General features: G+C 49.2%; 2 protein-coding genes across 8 annotated transcripts in view; both read right to left on the bottom strand.

Annotated features, from left to right (window-relative positions):
• Positions 1–12,387, bottom strand: part of TPM1 (tropomyosin 1) — a 28,815-nt gene extending 16,428 nt beyond the window's left edge. For 5 of the 7 annotated variants that reach the window (XM_023185343.2, XM_031935808.1, XM_023185335.3 and 2 more), the window contains exon 1: positions 6,451–6,699. In XM_023185343.2, coding sequence (XP_023041111.1) covers positions 6,451–6,582 — 132 coding nt within the window. In that variant the 5' untranslated portion in view covers positions 6,583–6,699. Of the gene's footprint in view, positions 1–6,450; positions 6,700–10,995; positions 11,443–12,209 lie in introns of those variants that run through there. The other 2 variants (XM_023185337.2, XM_023185338.2) reach the window with 2 other exon arrangements.
• On the bottom strand, positions 12,034–12,323 carry LOC113224993 (tropomyosin-like). Its single transcript, XM_026455078.2, is given in 2 exon segments — positions 12,034–12,173; positions 12,176–12,323. Coding segments are annotated over 2 exon segments (288 nt in total).
• Positions 12,388–13,198: the final 811 nt, after the last annotated feature.

Below are 13,198 nucleotides of genomic sequence, written 5' to 3' on the forward strand. Positions count from 1 at the left end.
GAAGTGTCTTTGGAAAACCATTAGGCATTTTTTTATTACTATTACTGGAAGGATGTATATATTAAGGATATACTTCTGGGTCAGTTAAGATTTCTTCACTTTTCTATATTTTCATTTTCCAGTAAAATTCTATTCCTTTTGAGGGTGGAGGGGAACTCAAAGCTGAAGCAAAAACAAAGGGCAAACAAAACAAAACAAAATTTAAAACCACACAAAAAAACCAAGCACACAATCCAAAAGCCCTACAACAACAAAAAGCCTCCGCAGAGTGTCTAGGTTATGTATTCAAAAGTACTGTACACTTTCTTTTCTCTTCTCCTTTCTTATTATTTTCAATATGATGGCAAATATCCTTGTCACAGAGGCTACGGCCTATTAGAGCAATGCCAGCAAGATTTTCAAAACCTTTTTGTAGCTACCAAGTTCTAAGTTCTCTGCCCTGCTTTAGATCTGGGCCTAAACCTCAAGGACTTTGTACTCACAGAAAGATGACTGTTTATGCTTTGGGAAAAGAACCCTCTGGGTGACAGGTCTCTATCCCCAGCTCCCCACACAGCTGAGTCACCAGAAAGGAAGGAGACAGCACCTCATGTTCATTCCAGCCTCGCACATGAGATCTCCCTATCCAAAGGGCCCCCACCAACCATCTGTGTCTTCCCTCCGATCAACCCCACCCCCATTCTTTCCCTTAGCTCTTGGCACTGCGTTTACAGAATGCTGTTGTCTAAACGCCACTCCTGTGTTTCCCCAGGGTCTGTAGAACCTCAGACTCCTGGAAATCAGAAAATATGTCCTACAGGAATACCAGCCAGCAGGGCTTCATACAGGGTGCCCCAGCAACAACTGGGCATGGAGACCCATTTCTAGGTGCCAGTTTGTGATACAGAGAGAGGAATGGTAGGGCACACACAGCAGACCTGAGGGTGGCTGCCCCTTCCTGAGGAGACCATGTAAATCCAAAAAATAGGGTCTCAATTTTTTAGCTAGAAGGATCCCTAGGCATTGTCCAGATCAGGAATTCCCACAAGTGACTGTCAGAATCAACCCAGAGATGAGCATTAAAAAAAAAAAAAAATCAAACTTTCAGCTGGGCGCTGTGGCTCACGCCTGTAATCCCAGCACTTTGGGAGGCCGAGGCATCTGGGTCATGAGGTCAAGAGTTTGAGACCAGCCTGACCAACATGGTGAAACTCTACTAAAAACACAAAAATTAGCCAGGCGTGGTGGCACATGCCTGTAATCCCAGCTACTCAGGAGGCTGAGGCAGGAGAATCGCTTGAACCCGGGAGGCAGAGGTTGCAGTGAGCCGAGATCACGCCACAGCACTCCAGCCTGGGTGACAGAGCAAGACTCTGCCTCAAAAATAAATAAATAAATAAATAAATAAATAAATAAATAAATAAATAAATAAATAAATAAATAAATAAAAATAAAAAAAAATCAAACTTCCAGGCCCTGTCCCTAGAGATTCTGATTCAGGAGGTCGAAGGGGGAGGGCAGAAATCTGTACTATAAATAAACAATCCCCTTTGCCACCACCCAAAGAGGCTGGCCATTCTTCTAGCTCTTGACTAAAAAGAGGCGGCAGGAGGGAACTCTGACCCTGGGCACTGAAGTATGCGGAGGCCATAGAGCCATCAGTGGGAGACAGGATTAAAATCCAAGTCACCAGGCTCCTAGCATGCCAGCTCTCCACTTGTCACTTCTCCTGGCTTCCCGGAACGTCATGGAAACTTTGGAAATGGCAGTTCTCATTCCTGTGGTCTTTATCTCTTCCGACATCAGATTGAGGTGTTCTCTGGCCCCCATCCCAACTCCCCAAGAAAGGCCTCAGGGACAGACCCTAACCAGGACTAGGAGAACAGTTGCTGCAATGCAAATCATCCACTAAAGTGATTATCACAATCTTTTTGAAATTAGGCAGGATATAAAATTGAAAACTTCATAAAACAATGCTAATGGGTAATAGGAAGCTCACATAAGGACACGGAACATAAGGACACGGAACATTTACTCCCTAGCCCAGAAGTCAATGCCTACTGCCCTAGAGGTTTCAGAGCAGGACAAGCAGAGGGGCTTCGAGGTTACAGCCAGGACCTGGGAGTAGTATCTGAGGTACGCCTGTCTTTATGGGAAAACCCTGAACCCATGACAGGCTCTGCAGGCCCTATTATACTGGCCTAGTAGAATTTTTGTTTGGTTTGTTAGAATTCAAGATATGTTTAATTTTATAATTTAATCAGGGCTACTTTTTTCTCTTTCTTATTTTTACTTTTTATTCTGATTTATTATGCTCTATGCTCCAAAAGCCCCACACCTCTCACCTTTACTAGCTTTTATTTCTGGTATTTTTTCCCTAAGTTTTGAGGTTATTTCGGTATTTTCTAAGGTTCTTTTCATCATGGCACCTGGGGATTCTTAAGGACCTGCTGTTGCCTCTGCTGGTACAAGCCCATAGACATATGACCATCTGTTATTTAAAAGCAGACAGAAATAACAAGGCATTTGGGGAGGGTCAAGACCCCAGACACAAATTATTTCTAGGCATGTAAATCACTCTTAGTGTACTAAGTTAGCTTTCTTCTTCTTCTTCTTTTTTTTCTTTAAGATGGAGTCTAGCTGTGTCTCCCAGGCTGGAGTGCAGTGGCGTGACCTCGGCTCACTGCAACCTCTGCCTCTCGGGTTCAAGCGATTCTCCTGCCTCAGCCTCCCCAGTAGCTAGGATTACAGGCACGTGACACCATGCCCAGCTAATTGTTGTGTTTTTAGTAGAGGTGGGATTTCACCATGTTGGGTAGGCTAGTCTCGAACTGCCGACCTCAGGTGATCCACCCGCCTCGGCCTCCCAAAGTGCCGGGATTACAGGCGTGAGCCACCGCACCCAGTGGAGTTAGCTTTCTTCTAACAACAGCCCCACGTGCTGACTGCCAGTGAAGTCTTTCAATTTGGGATGATGGTTTCTTTTATTTCAAAAGTGCTATTGTGTTCTAACAATTAATGAACTACTCAAAAAAGAGACTGCTGTATTAGTCAAGGCTACCAATGTCTTCCTGCAGATCTGTTTTTAAATAACTTCCTGGTGCTCTGTACTTGAGGTGCCTTATAATGCATATGACCCTCCTCTAAGCCCAAGGGCATGCACCCCATTCCCCCACCCCAACATGGTACTATATAGAAATCAAGGGCATGCCCACCCCACCATAGTATAATATTCCAAATCAGATTTGGAAAAAAAAAAAAAAAAAAAAAAAACCTTTACGAGGCTTAGATTTTCATGAAATCCAGATGTTTTAGCCAATACAACAACAGAAAATTAAAAATGGCAGTGACTTTTACTTTTTGAAAAAGTATTCCAGTTAAGGCTATTAAGAAAAAATACTGGTGGAAGAATATTATATTCTAGAAATCAATCCTCTGGAATATGTTTCCAAAGTCCTGACTGAACCGGAGTGGAACCTGGGATGATCAAAGGTCAGGTCTTTTTATTTTATGCAAACTGTAGTTATATGAAGAAGGTTTCACCCAACTTGCTGTGTAAGACCAAGTGACCACAGCCAAGCTAAACTTCTGCCCTTATATGGTAAGGAAAGGGGGGAAAAAACACTGATGACATTAAGGGGCACTCCCATGGATAACAGATAAACACAACCTCCTGTGTGTGTGCCAAAGCCCATAATTTATGAGGCATATTTGTATAATGAGGGAGAACAGACATGAACAAGGCATTGTAGTGCCTCTGCCTTGCCTACATATGAAAGTGGAAATCGAGAGTATACATTCCAGTTACAGCCACTCTGGGAGTGCCAATGCAAGCACAAAATGCACCCTCAGTTTCCTATCCCGGAAATATTTACCAAGTGTAAAGAGGAAAAATGCTGGGAATTTTTGTAAATTGGTTATTTCCCATGATTTAATCATGTTATTAATTAAGAACCTTCTGGTCACAACTCCCTGTCTCCTTGTTTGCTGGATACTACTCAGAAAGGAAGATTCTTCTTGCCTTTTTTTTTCTTTTAAATAATGAAAAAAGCAAACAAAACCCTAGTGGGTCACAAGATCTGGAGTCAATCATGTCAAGCAAAATAGCCTCATTCCAACATTTTGAAGGATCCACACAACTTGGAAACACAGACTAGGAGGAAGTAAGGGATGGCTGCTTTTTCCAAGGTAAGGGCTGGTTTAATAGGGCCTATTAACTACAGTCTGAACGTCTGAGTATTTGAATTTAGGCCAAATCTCTGGTCAAATATTTTTTGCAGTGGCTCATGGTTTTGTCACTAAACCTTTATCTTTGCTGCCAAAAGAAACTGTTACTGCTAGCTTAACTCACAGCCCAAGCTACATCTAAATACCTAAGTTAGCTACACTTCAGTTCCAATTTCAGAAGTTAGGAACAACTTGCAGCCTGAAAGTCTCTCTTCAATGGTCTGATCCAGTCCTCAAGTTGCTGTCTTAAAAGGTTCTGTGTTCAATCACCCAGGTAGACTGCTTGCAAAAATTACTTAAAATGAAACCACTTAAACCACTTTTGATATAAAGCCGTGAAAAGAATGAAAGTATTAATTATCTTTAGCCGACTGGCACAGGAAGAGTTCTGTTATAAAAACGATGCGCAAAAGATGCACATTAAAATAAAAGTAATAATGTGCCCTTCATCAAATTTATCTTTTGTGTCTAACATCAATCACTAGGCCAGGAGTCAATACAAGGCTCTTCCGCATAAGGTCACACATACTCTTTCTTAGCAGGGTGAGAAGACCTCAGACTTCTACCACTAACACCACTTCAACCCATCAAACATGCCTACCAGCCTGTCCACTTCCTCTTCATTCAAGCTCCCCGCCCCAACAAATGTTGATTAAAAGCAGTAAATGAAGTGTTTTATGATGTCATAAAATGAGCAAGCCATCATTAAGACCCCTTGCTGGGTGGGGAACTGAAGGTGAAGGAGCACTGTGTTGCCAGGGCTGTGCAGTTTTAATGACAGTTTTAATGACAGCACTTACCCTGCTGCGCCAAGCACCACTGTACTGTACATAGTAACTCCTTTAACTGACAGGAAGATGCTGTTACTATCCACACTTTACACTGAGGGAACTGAAACACAGAGGTTAAGTAAATTGCCCACTGCTAGTAAGTAGTGGAGCCAGGATTCCAATTCTGACAGTCTGGGTCCAAAGCTCTTGTCCTTATCCATCATATTCTATATAGTTCAAATGGTTCAAGGACAGCTGCTAGCCAGTTAGGGAGTCGGAAGTAGTTTACCACCCAGCCAAGTTCAGGGATATCCACAGGACTTTTGCTGACTCGTCCTATAAAGCAAATACTGAGAATTATCTTTTGCCTATTGATTTCCTTTTTCCTGCTTGTATTTTATCTGAAACTTTCTCTAGTTGAGCTTTCCTCTGAAGAGGACCATTTCAGATCTTGAAGTTTCTGTGGCCAGCCATACAGCCATTTACAAACACTTAACCAGAACGATTTACTCAACTCAGAACAGCCCTGTATATTAAGCACAGCAAGACATCATACTATCGCTTGTCATAACATTCCTAAGGTGTTTGTTTCAGTATCTTGATTAAAACACACGCACACACACAAAATCGACAAATATCATATACTAGACTACCTCTGAAATCCTGTTTCTGTTTGCTGGATACATTTGCCTTGGAAGAAAGGCAGGAAGCCAGGTATTACATTTAACAAGGGGGAGGGGAAGCCCGCAAGAGAATACACCCAATAACTGTTGATATTTCGCCAACTTTTTCCAAGACTTAGTAACAAAGGATTATCTATCTGTATGAGAGAAGAGGGAAGGAGGACTGCTGAAGAAAGGGAAGGGTGAAGGGTATTGTCCTATATATTAGCTCTTCCAGCAGAACGCGGCGCTGTCAAGCTATCAATGTCTCTCTACCACCTCAGAGACACAGGCCTCCGGGAAACCACAGGGTCGACGGGGACCGCGGAGTGTAAGCATCCCCGGGCGCCAAGTCCACAGTGTCTCTCCCACTTGATCTGTCGGCACCCCTTCTCAAAGGTACGGATCTCCAAGAGGAAGGACCTCCTCCCACTCCACTCTCAGAGTAAAGCAAGCCAGCAGCGCAAAGTGCACCTCCCGGGGACGCAGAGACACGACCGAAAGCCACCACCCCAGAAACAGACCCTTCCTGGGAAAATGCTCCTTCCGGAACCTTCTCAACACCACCCCTGCTTCCCCTGGGAGCGTTTACTTTAGATCAGCGAGATGGAAAGGAAAGACTGAGAACAGGCCGGGCCCCTCCCCAGAGCCCGCCGCCAGCTGGCCCAGGTGCGCCAGGTGCGCCCTGGAGGCGTGGGGACGAGGGACGGGAGCCTACAGGGGAGCCTGCAGGAGGGCCCTGCTGGGCCCCGCGGGGCTGCCCGGGGAGGATGCGCCTCTAGGGTCTGCGGGGTGATGGGTGGGTCCCTTACGGTCTCCCTCAGCTTCCTCTCGTGGTCCAACTCGCGCTGCAGGGTGCCCGCGCGCTCCTCTGCGGCGTCCGCCTGCTCCTGCAGGCTCCGGATCTTCCTCCGCACCGCCTCCAGCGAGCTACTCCCCGCCATCGCGCCGGACCGGTAGGCGGGCGGGTGGGCTGCAATGGGAGAGGCCGGCTGCTGCCCTGCGGACCAGGCTGCCGCGGCTGTGCCGGCTGCCCAGCGCCGGTCCGCCCCGCCCAGGTCTCTCTGGTGCGACGGCGGCGCCCCCTGCGGCCAGGAGCAGTCCGGAAGTCGCGGCCACCAGGGCGGCGCAGACGAACCGCAGGCGGGCTCACGAGCGCCGGGGGCGGGCACGGCAGGGCGGAGTGCGCGCCGCGGATCCCGGGACCGGCCGGGGTACTGCGCATGCTCGAGGCGGCGGGTCGAAAGGCGCGCCCGGAGCGCGGCGGGGGTACCTGGTGGGCTGGGCGCTCCGGGAGGCCACTGCACGAGGGTTCTGGCTTCCACTTCTCAAGGCCCCTCCCCGGCGCCGTGGTGACCCGGGTAAACGGAGCTGGCTGCTAAGGGCAATAGCGACTCCTGCTGGCCGTGGGAGCGCTCCGCTCCGGAGTCCAGATTCCCATGCCCAGGAGCCAGAGAAGCTGAGCTGCGGGTCTGGAGACGGAATATGCCCTAAAGGGACTGATCCTAACCACAAGATTATAACCCCAGCACTACCCCCATTCCCCCAAACTTCACGAAGTGAAAACCACCCACGGGTAGAGCATAGTGGTTAGACCTCCTGTTCTAAATGCAGTTTTCCTACGTTGAATCTGGCGCCTAGTTTCCTGCTGCGTGACTTCGGACAAATAACTTGTCTTCTCTGGGCGTCATCTGTAAAAGTGGGAATAATAATAGTGCTTTCCCCATGGGGCTGCTATGAGAATTATGAAGGACCGTAAAGCGCTTAGCACAATACCTTGTACATAGTTAAAAACTCAAACGATAGCTACGATTAAGAAATACACAAGCACTATTTTAAGAGTCAGGCTGAGGCCCATAAGCAGCTGTGTGATCTCAGGCCAACCTCGCTGGGGCTCACTTCCCGTGAAAATAGCCACCCAAAGGGTCTCTTCTCTTTACAGCCTTCTTTGGTGTCAGACCAGCCTCTGCCATCTCCTGGAATCCGGTCAATCCTGGGCTGGACTGGGATGCCTTTAAAAGGCACCCCAAGGAAAGCCACAGAACCCTATGAGAGAGCCTCTGGCTACAGGTGGAGAAAACCACTGCAGATACAATCTCCGCTGATTTCCCCCTTGGGATGTATTCTTAAATGCCTTCTAAGTCTCAGGGCTTTTTCTCCTCAGCTTTGTCACAGAAAGCTCTTAAAGCCAGCTCCCTATGTGTGGGAATAATAAAGAAAACATGCTTGATAACCCTCTCCTCCTCCAAGCCCTAACAAAGAACTTTTGCTTTCCTGACTCATTTTCTGTGGAGTTCCTCATAGCCTCTGCTGAGACTCTCACAAATCCCAGCTTGGGTCCTTGCATCCTGTAGGTGGGAGCTTCTCGCTTTGTTTTCACGTGGTTTATCTGGTCAGGCGGGGAGGTTACAGCTGGTCCCCTAAGCGCAGAGACTGTGGGCCTCCAACATTGAGAATGGGGGAACCGGGTGTCTGGGAACCTTCAGGAGCTGCTGGGAAACTGCTGGACACCGGCAAGTGCTCTAAGCAGCCAATTAGTGACTTAATGTCCTGGGAAAGTCCGTTTCAGGTGAGTTCATTTTCATGCTGATGTCATTATGAAAGAGTTTAGAAGAGTTTTCTCACCCTTGTCTGCAGGTTGGAATCACTTGGGTATTTTTCAAATGCTGCCGCCTGGGTTGCACCCCCAGGGATTCTGATTTAACTGGCCTTGGGTGCATCCTAACTATGGGTTTTAAAAGCTTCCTAAGTGATTATGTTTAGAGAAGGTTGAGAATCCCTAAGTTAGGAAGTAAAGACCTACAAAGGGATAAAGACTCACATGCTATAAATATCAGATATATTACTGGGGAAGAGACTGGGGGCCAGAAAAAAATGGAGTCTTCGATCCCCTTCAGCCTCACTTTTGACTTAGGTGGAACGACAACACAAAATTCGAAACAAGACCATCGGGGATACTACTCCTGGATGACAATCTTCTAAGCTAGGAAGAGCCCACTTCCAGAATAGGATTTGTAAAGTACATCAGTAAAGTAGTAGAAAAATGTTTTTAGTAATAGTAGAAAAATGTAAAAGTGTTTTACAGTGGTGAACAATGACAGTGAAATGTCCTAATCCCAAAGGTAATATGATTCCACCTCAGGAAGCTGACTTCTCCCTCACTCCACTTCTCCCTTTTTCTAGTGACATCTGTCTCTTCCTCCTCAAGTTCTGACTATTTTTTAATAAATAAAAAACTACCACTCTGAATACGGTCATGCACCACATAATGATGTCTTGGTCAACGAGGGGCTGCGTATATAAGAGTAGCCTCATAAGATTATAATAGAGCTAAAAAATTCCTATGGCCTGGTGATTTGTTGACAGTATTCAGTACAGTAACATGCTGTACAGGTTTGTAGCCTAGGTGTTTAGTAGGCTATACCCTCTAGGTTTGTGTAAGGACTATACACTCTATGGTGTCTTCACAATGAAGAAATCACCTAACGACACGTCTCAGACTTTATCCCCCTTCGTTAATCAACAAATGACTGTATAGCATTTCTTCACTAACTTCTTCAATACTCCTACGGGCTCCAAACTCCAGGCAACCTAAAGTGTCCTAAAAGGGAATGTGATCAATACACTACCAAAAAAACTATATATGCCAGATTTAGGGGCAGTTCCCCAGTGGGAAAAATAAGCAAAACAAGATCCAAGAAGGTCCCTCCCCTGCTGCTTCCCACACCAGCTGACTTTAAATAACTTCTTTTCCGTTTCTGCCCCACCTCATTCCAGTGCTCCCTTCAACAAGACTTTTCAATAAAGACATGTTAGCACTGCATAGTTATAATAATTATTATCCTTTTTTTTTTAAGAATTGTAGTAACCTTTTTCTCCCTCTTTTGCCTTCAGTCTTACTGGGCTATTTTCAAATTCTCTGCATTCTTTTCCTTATAAGGACTATCTTTCCTTGATCTATCAGCAGCTCTTTTGAAAAAGCTAAATAAACGTCCTGCTGGAGAATTTGCGGGAGGCAGGCATCTTCCATTTAGCCATATATAGAGCAGGCATCTGATCTGCATTATACAAAGTAGGCTCAGAGTTATATATGGTTTTTGGCTCTTTTTCCAAAGCCAGGTAGTTTATAATTTAAATGTTTTAGCAAAATCAGTGCTTCCCCCAAATCCCCTTTCCAGGAACCTTTTCACTGAAAATTTCTTTTTGTCAGATTCTAAATGTCCTCTCTGGATTTCTCATTTACAAAGCACACCTGGACATACGTCTCAAGCCTTTCATGCTACAAAGGCCTTTACTAATTTCAAGACCTGAGACCCTTCAGTTATTTGCATGTTACTTTCATATAAAAAAGTCTGCTGTTGCCCTTGGTGTTTCAACTGCTGGCATAGCTTTCCCTGTGCTAACGCATTCTTGGAATTGTTACCAACTTCCCAAGGAATTCTTTTCTAATTGGGCCTCTAGGCTTAATTAGCTTTTAGCATGGATCCAATGGTGTGAAAAGAAGTTGGTCCTTTGGCTTGACTTTCTGAGGCAGAAGAGACAAGCCCTCAATTAAAAAGCTTCCAAAGGGCAGTGGACAAAGAGCTTAGGAGAGCCTTAGCTGTGTGCATCACCCCTGCAACTATGTGGTGGTTGTCAGAAGGCTGACAGGTGGGGGCGGGGCCGGCAGGAGGGGCAGGGGGCAGCTAGCTCACTATACCATATAAAGCACTGAGCTATATATAACTCGTAGCTTACTTTCTGGACCTAGGGCCTTCAGACTGCAGACCCAAGCAAGTATCATCTTCCCAGGCAGATCTTAAGGGGTGGATTAAGGCTTACGCTAGTGAGAAGGGAAGCCTCAAAGTGTCTCTATGCCTCACCATGAAGTAAAAGTAAAAGTACCATTGTGTCATTTCTTTCATTTAGAGGCCAGGTTCTCTGAACCCTGACTAGACCCACCACCAAAATCCAGAACTTCCCACCCACTGGAGATGGCAAAGGAAAGAAAGTGAAGAAAACCTGGCATTCTCTCCAAAAACCTTGGTGACGACACCTCAAGGGTTTTCTGCCACCAGGGAAGTGAAGTTCACCTCCAGAGTCCAATTTCAGCTGCTCTATTCTCCCAGCCTCTCATCCACCCACCTCCACCCCCAGGGAGGTAAAGGAAAGGAGAAGAAGAGAGGAGTGGATGAAATATAAATGAATGTGTGCAGTAGCAGTCAGAGGCGGCATCCAGTGCTCTGGGCCATGGCAGGGCTGTGTGCGGGTGTCCAGCAGGAGAAGGTAACCTTCCTCCATTGCTCTCCAGCCCTGTGGTGACCGCAGAGTGGCCACGCAGGCAAGAGGTGAGGGAAGCAGTGTGAGCGTGCACTTACGTCGGTGGCCTTTTTCTCTGCCAGCTCCAGCTTCTCCTGGGCATCTTTGAGAGCCTCAGAGTATTTGTCCAGTTCATCTTCGGTGCCCTTGAGTTTCTTTTGCAGTGACACCAGCTCATCTTCCAGCTGGGAGTTGGCCAGGGGGTACGGGGAGGGAGGGGGGTGCAGCAGGCAGCGTGATCCCGAAGGGGAGGGGTGTGGGTGCACAGAACCAGAAGGACAGGGACAGCGGGAGAGACAGAGGGAAAGACAGGGAGGGAGAGAGAGAAAGAGAAAGAGTTAGCCATTCATGCGCCACGCTGTGCCGCGCGCCCCGGGTACCTTGGCGGCGGCCTCCTCGGCGGCCAGGAGGCTGTCCTCCGCCTTGTGCAGCTCCTCCAGCACCCGGTCCCGCTCGTCCTCCGACACCCGCAGCAACTTCTCCTTGGCCGCGATGTCCTCCTCGAGCTGGGGGCAGCGGCGGGCGGGCGCGGGCGGCCGGCACGGACCGGGTGTTAGACACACACAACACACAGGCATCGGGTTGACTGGGGCCCCTGGGGCTCGGGGCGCCGCCGCCGAGATGGAGTGCAAGGGACCCGAGGTAACTTTCTCTTTACCCGAGCTGGAACCGCTCCAGGGCTCACCCCGCACACCCACCTGCCCTGGGAGGAGACTCCTGCCGAGGTCTCAGCGGGCTCAAGTCCACTACTTGGGGACACAGAAGAACGCCACTGCTGGCCTGGCTTTCGGGCTGTAGCCTCCATTCCGTCCCATCTTTGTTCTTTGGTAACAACTCCATGACTCCCCTTTCCTCCCCAAGTTTAACGTTCCTTTCTCCCCAGTCAAAAGTCAAATAACTTATAACACTTGAATTACTCGACCCCCTTTCTCCACCCCGCGCCCTTCCTTCAAACGTCCCCAGGAACCGGGTGTCCTCCTCCCTCCCGCGAACTGATTCCCAGTCCTGAGAATAAAGCGCCTCTAGGACTTGACTTCGCGGGCCATGGGAACCAGAGAAGGGAAATGAGCGTCCTCAGACCAGACTACAAAGTTAGACTAAGCCTGGCTCTTGCGTTTCCCTTCCTTCTTTCCAGACACGCGCCCTGGCCGCCCTGGGTGGTGGTGGGGGTAGGGTGGTGGCTCCCCGAGTCCTCGGGGTGGGGATCCAGCCGGGGGTGCCAGGCTTGGGTCCCGGGCTTGGGGCGCGGGTTCAGGGCAGGGGAGGCGCAGACCTGCTTGCTCCTGTCTTCCGCCGCCTTCTTGTCGGCCTCCGCCTGCTCAGCTCGATCCAAGGCGTTCTCCTTGTCGAGCTTCAGCATCTGCATCTTCTTCTTGATGGCGTCCATGGTGGCGGCTGCGAGGGGCCCTGGGGCTGCGGCAGGAGCGGCGGGGCGAGCGCGCGATCGGGCGGAGGAGCGGGAGTGCGAGCGCAGAGCCGCCTGCTGCTCCCAGATATGTACTTTCCCAAGGGGGCGACCGCATTCCTCAAGACAGCCAATACTTTTTTGGAAAAGCTTTTTTCTCCTGCCCCCCTTCCTCCTCTCCTCCCTCCGCCCCATGCCCCCTCCCCGCTCCTCCCGCGGGGGCCGCTCGCCCATTCGCTGCCGGCCGCCGGCCTCCCAGTTGACGGTGGATATGACTATATATGGGGACCCGAGCCGCCGAGTCGGCTGCCGAGCAAGGCCGCCCTGTTTCTAAACCTGCGCGCCAGGGAGAGGGCGTTGGGGCCGAGCCGGGGCTGAGGCGCAACCCTCTGCCCTCCGCGCCCCCTTCTCTCAGAGCCGACACCCTGCCATTAGGGTCCCCAGCCGAGCCCGCCCTGACCCGCCGGAGGCTGGGAGAGCGCGGGCCAAGTGGTGGATGCGCGTCGCCCCCCTGGGCCGTCCCCCGGCGCGCTTAGCCAAAGGCCCTGAGGCTTCCCAGCCGTGCAGCACTCTGCGTCAGGGCCGGTGCGCTCTGGGCACCCGCCAGCGCCTCCCAGGCAGCTCTCAGCCAGCCAGGTGTCATCCTGGGCGCTCACACTCTGGAAACTCAACTGAAACAGAGAAAGGGAGAACGTGGGAGAAAGCCTGGGGCGGCTTCTGAGACTTTCTCTGCGGGCGCGGGTCAGAAAGGCAGGGGGCGGCACAGCGACAGCACACGGAGTCTTGTTTTCTGCGTGCCCTTTCCCCCAGCGGAGGTGACAGTCAAATACTTTAGGGACACAGGACTCAGTGGCGTA

This window comes from Piliocolobus tephrosceles, chromosome 6, assembly GCF_002776525.5.
Source record: "Piliocolobus tephrosceles isolate RC106 chromosome 6, ASM277652v3, whole genome shotgun sequence".
Classification (NCBI taxonomy): Eukaryota; Metazoa; Chordata; class Mammalia; order Primates; family Cercopithecidae; genus Piliocolobus; species Piliocolobus tephrosceles.